The 6570-nt window shown below is 44.2% G+C and overlaps 1 protein-coding gene across 1 annotated transcript in view; it reads left to right on the top strand.

The window, feature by feature from the left end:
• Window positions 1-577: 577 nt before the first annotated feature.
• The window catches only part of Hibadh (3-hydroxyisobutyrate dehydrogenase), a 107337-nt gene continuing 101344 nt past the window's right edge, over window positions 578-6570 (top strand). The window contains exon 1 of the mRNA XM_090332805.1: window positions 578-775. Coding sequence (XP_090188931.1) covers window positions 685-775 — 91 coding nt within the window. The 5' untranslated portion in view covers window positions 578-684. The remainder of the gene's footprint in view (window positions 776-6570) is intronic.

Below are 6570 nucleotides of genomic sequence, written 5' to 3'. Positions count from 1 at the left end.
AAATAACAGCGAATCCATGAACAATTTCTGTAGTTGCTCTTCAACAAACGTTCTCTGAAAATACTAGCATCAGAAGATCCATGTATTACTTTAGTTGGAAATGCATACACTAGGTCAGACTGGGAATTTTTGTTCTTGCCTAAAAATTGCAGCAAGCTAATGCAGCAAGCTACTGCCAAAGTTTGTCCTTGACTGCAGAGAAGAAACACACGTTAGAAAAAAAGAAAGAAACGCACGTAGTTACAGTCTTCTGCGTGGAGATTCTGGGGCGCAGGCGTATTGATGACACCACAGCCTGCCCCCCCCCAACACTCACACACTCAGCTGTTCAGCAAATGAGACTCCCCCCCACCCTTGGGTAGTAAACAGACAGGGAGCTGGGGGGAGGGGCCAGGAGGGGCTCGGAAGATCTTGGAGGTTTGATTGGTCGATTCTCCTGTCTGTAAAGGAATTGGCAGTCTCCGTTCGCTGGGCCGCACCCCTGGACTCGGCGCCCCGCCCCTCGTGGGCAGGCTCCGGCCCCGCCCGGAGCTGCGAGGGCGCGTGCGCGAGTGTGTCCCCCACCCCCTCCTCCCCGCCTTCCTCCCACCCCGCCGCGGTAGTGCCCGCCCGGCCGCGCACAGTCGCAGTCCACGGGCCATCTGGGAGGCGGCATAGGTCACCGAGGTGGGGAGGCGGGGCAGCATGGCAGCCTCCTTGCGACTCCGCGGGGCCGCCTCCGGCCTCCGGTACTGGGCCCACCGGCAGCAGCCGGCCGCCGCCAGCCTCGCAGCGGGTAAGGATCTCGCGCCTCTTCCCGGCACGCCGCCTCTGGCCGCCGGCTTCCCGCGACCCGGCGGCGCGGAGAGGTCTTTCCTTGGGAGGTCTCGTGGTGGGTTGAGTTGGGGGGTTGAAAAACCAACATTTTGTCTGGTCTGAAAGGCCGGACTCTGTCTGCGGCCGCCGCTCGCAGGGCCCCAGGCTCGGTCTCGGTGGTCTCTGGTCCTCACCCCGTGCCGTGTGTGCGGGGCTCAACGTCCTTCTCCGCGGCGGGGACAGTGCGCTCTCGGGCTTGCTCCCTTGGAGTTGGGGCCCCGAGGACCTGGTTCGGGGGAGGCCCAACTTCCTGGGCTGACCCCGCACCAGTCGGGTGACCCCACCCTCCCCATCTTTCCCGGGGTTGCACCCTGAGTGGGCAGGCCTGGGGACTCCGGGCCGGATCGGCGTTTAATCCCCTCCGTGCGACACGGTAGCCTGACGTTCCTGCGAAGCGAGTTACCCTGGACCGGCGCGGCGGGTTGTACCCGCTCCCCTCCCCCTCCGCCGTAACCGGGATTCCTGAAAGTTACCCTTCTGTCAGATTATTAACCACAGCACCCTTGAAACAGAAAACGAGGGCCCCATCTGTCCCTTTCCTCCCTCTGTCTCTTCTGACGATGAAGTTATCAGCTAACTGGGGACCCGGGGAGCAGAGGCAGCCTTTAGAGATCAGTGAAGATCTACAGAGAACCAGTGCAGACTCTTCACCTTTCACGTCACAAACTTGACGTCTCGTAAGTGACCTAGGATGGAAGCCAGCTGTCTAGAAAGGAGAGTCTTCCTCCTCCTCCTCTTCCTCCTCCTCTTCCTCCTCCTCCTCCTCCTCCTCCATCCACATTTTCTGTGACATCTCGGTGCCTCTTTAATTGAGACGCTTGGAGGTGAAAGCTGCCTGCCTAGAAAGCAGAAGGCCTTGAGTTCAAACTCCGGTACTACAGGGGGGTGGGCAGCGAGGCAAGAAAAAAAAAGGAAAGTTCATTGACTTGTTGGGACAGTGCCATTGTGTATGTATAAAAGTTAGTTTTTAACAAGGCACTGTTTGGCACAGTCATATGCTGGGGGATGAAGCTCAGAGTTTTGCCTAATATGCACAAGTCTCTGGATTCATCCTCAGAAGGGGAGGGGAAAACCCCTCATACTATTATCTTTTTCTGATCCTGTTGAAAAGCCAAGTGCGTGTGATTCATGCCTGTAACCTTAGCTGAGGATTGAGGTTCAAAGCCAACATGGATAGGAAAGAGGAGATTTTTATCTCCAGTTAATCAGCAAAAAGCTGGAAGTGGGGCTGTGACCCAAGTGGTAGAGTGCTAGACTTGAGCAGACAAAGCTCAGCGACAGCAACCAGGACTTGAATTTAAACCCCAGGACTGGCACAAAAAAACTGAAACAACAAAAAAATATCCTCTCAAGAAATTAAGTTCTGAATAGATAGTTCCTACTCTTTCCACGCAGGAAAGCTTACACATTTCATGCTACAGAAAGACAGGCTGTATGTGGTGAAAAGATCTTCTTGTTGACAATCATAGTAACAAGGTCTACACTCATTATGTAAGCTGCAAAAAATATTTTCTCCTTTGGAGCTACAATAGCATTAGTCACCTTCTCATGCTATTAAAGTTTCACATGAATGCACAGTTCTTTCAGATTCAATTCGCTGAGGAAGATGTAGTTACTGCTTAGTGGTTTTGAAAGGTGTTTTAATGATACGTAATGAATCCTCAATGTGCTTTTTTAGGGTTATAAAAGTTGGAGGAATTTATGATGGAAGAATTTGAGACCTAAAACCTCTAGTGTTTGTTTTTGATAGCTGGAATGGCCTAACTCAAAATGCTAGTTTGACCTTTTGCTTAAGGTTCCTTGGCCTAAAGGTATGTGAAAAGAGTTTTGAAAAATCTTAAATGGTTTTGTGATGATGCATTCCCCCCCCAGTGGAATCCTCCCTCCCTCCCTCTCCCCCTTGGATATTGGGTTGTTTTGAAGTCAGGACTTGCATTATCCAGGCTTGCTTGCTGAGGGGATAGTACTTTTTGTTTGTTTGTTTGTTTTTGCCAGTCCTGTGGTTTGAACTCAAGGCCTGCACACTGTCCTTAGGCTTTCTCAAAGCTAGAGCTCTACCACTTGAGACACAGCACCACTTCCGGCTTTTTTTTCTATGTATGTGGTATCAAGGAATTGAACCCAGGTCTTCATGCATGCTAGGCAAGCATTCTACCACTAGGCCAAACTCCTGGCCTGTTGATACTCTATCACTTAACATCTTTTGCTGGTTATTTTGAAGATCGAGTCTCATAGACTTTAGTGCCCAGGCTGGCTTTGAACTACAATCCTCTGGATGTCAGTGCCCTGAATAGGTAGGATTATGGACATAGTGGCCCTGTGAAATTGTTTTAAACATTTCTATTAGTGTTGTTTTACCATAACATGTTAACTCTTTTGATTTCAACTTGAAAAGTTTGTACCAAAGAGTTTCAATTCAACAGTCAGATTTTAAGGACAGTTTATTTTGATCAATGTCACCTCTTTCAGCTTTCTCCCTCATCTTTCCCAAACCTATCCATATTATCAGGTTACATAGTTCAACTTGAATTTCAACTCTAAAAAGAGTAGGAAAATCTTCATGTAAGTTTGAAGTCCAGGGACATTAAAAAATAGTTCAAATAGTGATATTAGTGTTTTGAATTCTGTGGGGATATTTGCCCCCGTAGTACCCTTGAAATGTCTGTATAGGGCTGGGAGTTTGGCCTAGTGGTAGAGTGCTTGCCTAGCATGCATGAAGACCTGGCTTTGATTCCTCGGTACCACATACATAGAAAAAGCCAGAAGTGGTGCAGTAGCTCAAATGGTAGGGTTCTAGCCTTGAGAGAAAAATCCGAGGACAGTGCTCAGGCCTTGAGTTCAAGCCCCAGGACTGGCACACATACAAAAAAATATGGATGATAATATAAGGTTCTAATATAATTTGTTATTTATAAAAAGATGAGACCTGCCAGGTGTTGGTGTCTTATGCCTATAATCCTAGCTAATCACTCAGGAGGCTGAGTTCTGAGGATTGCTGTTCAAAGCCAGCCCAGGTAGAAAGTCCCTATGAGATGCTGATTTCCAATTAACCATTTAAAAACAGGAAGTAGTGCTGTGACTCAAAGTGGGCTAGAGAGGCCCCGAGTTTAAGCCCTAAGACTGACTCCCCCCGCCAAAAAAAGAGACCTGCTGGGTCCTGATGGTGGATCCCCAGTCCAGGAAGCAAGCCAAACAAGCATGGCTCCCAGTTCAAACCCTGGTGTAGGCAAACAAAACTAAACAAAACCAAAAAAACCTCTACCTAAAATCACTACTCAGTGTCATCTTAACTTTAATATATTTAATGCTTCACAAAGGAAATAGGTAAAAGAGAACTATTAAACTATATCCATATTACTGTTACCTTGCCCATTTACTTAAAAATACATTTTATATTTATTTTAAAATGTAATTTAATTTTAACCTTCCTCCCCTCTCCCTCAAGTCTTGGAGCTTGAACTCAGGGCCTGGGCTCTGTCCCTGAGCCTCTTTGTGTTCAAGGCTAGAGCTCTACCACTTGAGACACAGCACCACTTCCAGCTTTTTCTGTTTATGTGGTACTGAAGAATTGAACCCAGGACTTTATGGATGCTAGGCAAACACTCTACTACTAAGCCACATTCCAAGCCTTGTTTTGTTTTTATATATGTGTATATGTGTCAGTACTGTCGCTTGAATTTAGGGCTGGAATGCTATCTCTTAGTTATTTCTCCAAGGTTAATTGTACGTAAGAAGCTCATGAACTTTTCCAGCCTGAACTGGCTTTGAACTGTGATTTTCAGATTTCAGCCTCCTGAGTAGCTAGGATTTCAAGCATGAGCCAAAGGTTCTGGGCTTAGACTATTTCTGTAGAGAGGAAAAATTAGTGTAGAGGCTCTGTACACTTCTTGTGACTCATCAGTATTTACATGGAAAAATAACTGATTGCTTCATAAGTGCCTTATTTCCATATGGTTATGTTTTCACCCGTATAACTTATTAAAGTCCTTTATGTCAGTTCATTTATTTCATTTTTTAATGAAATTAGTTATAAAAATTACATACCTAAGGTAAAAGTCCAAAGGGCTATAGAAAAGTAAGAATCTTCTCTTCACATTTGGGTCCATTACTTTTAACTCCCTGGATATAAGTACTGTTTCTTCTTTTTTTTAAATTTTTAATATATTTTTTATTGTAATTAATAGAAGGGTTACATTATATTCACCAGATAGAAGGTACATTACTTCACATACATTGATACCCTTTCTCATGTCATGGTCCCCATTTCCCTCTCCTCCCCCCCCATCTTGATTTCCCTCCTTCCCTATCCTATATCAAATAAATCAGATAACAAGATGAAACATTGTAACAAAATGAGATAACCAAGGGACAGCAAAAGAGATGGAAGATAACATAGTACATTAAGGACAACAATCACTCATTATGTGGCTTTTGTTTCTATATCCTAGAGGTCTTTACATTTAGCTCACACTATGGCCTTATGTATCTAGATTTTGTTCTATTGTAAATCTCTGCTAGGAGAACCCATTGTCTACTGATTATGACAAATGAGGGAAACCATTGAGCCTATTTTCCTTTGAGTGTGGCTTACTTCACTTAATATGATTTTTTTCTAAGCCTTTTCATTTCCTTACAAATGGGGCAATGTCGTTCTTTCTGACAGCAGCATAGAATTCCATTGTGTATAAATACCACATCTTGTTGATCCACTCATCAACTGAGGGACATCTGGGTTGGTTCCATATCTTTGCTATGGTAAATAGTGCTGCAATGAACATCGTTGTGCTAGTGGATTTAGTATGTCCTTGTTTCTGGAAGTGCTGTTTCTTCTATACCCATATAGAAAGCCAGAAAAAGTAAGTACAGTATAATTTTTTATTCACTCAGTAATTTATCCTGGAGATATTTCCTATGATTTTAGATAACTACCACATTTAAAAGGATCTGCATTGGGCTGGGAGCATGGCCTAGTGGCAGACTGTTTGCCTAATGTGCTTGAAGCCCTGGGTTTGATTCCTGGGTACCACATACACCGAAAAAGCTGGAAGTAGTGCTGTGGCTCAAATGTCAGAGCACTAGCCTTGAGCAAAAAAGTGTCCAAGGACAGTGCCCAGGCTCTGAGTTCAAGCCTGAGGACTGGAAAACAAACGGACAAATAAATAAATATAAAAATTTGCATATTTTATTCTGACTTAATATGACGTATTATGCAGTTTTTCTTCAATGATAAGCAGTGTTATATAATAAACTCTATGCTTTTCAGAGTTTAGTGTGGAGACCAGCTAACTATGGCCTATAATTGTGTACCTGTTTATTTTTTTTTAAATTTTATTTTATTCATCAGGTAGTCAGTACATTACTTCTTGAACATTTATAGTCCTTCTGTTTTTCTCCCACCCCCTCTCAAGTTGTAAAGTTAATTCCCGACATATTATCTTGTGAATATTGCTATTACATTGGTATACACCCTTTGTCCTTTGTCTCATCATCTTGTTTTTCCTCTTCCCTTCCCTATTTCAAACAAACAAGTAAGTGTATGTACAGTACACCGGGGGGTACTTGTTTTTATAAATGAAATTACATTAGAACATGACCACACACATTTGTTTATATATAGTCTAAGGCAGGATAAGTGGAATCATTGTGACAGAGGCCTTTTTACTTGAAAAGTTGGATTTCTATGTTAAAAAGCATTCATGTTTAAGTTTCAAGTTA

Source organism: Megascapheus bottae, chromosome 5, assembly GCF_031878675.1.
Source record: "Megascapheus bottae isolate mThoBot1 chromosome 5, mThoBot2.hap1, whole genome shotgun sequence".
NCBI lineage: Eukaryota > Metazoa > Chordata > Mammalia > Rodentia > Geomyidae > Megascapheus > Megascapheus bottae.
The sequence above is the reverse complement of the archived record's forward strand: the minus strand, read 5'-3'. Positions and strand labels throughout refer to the sequence as shown.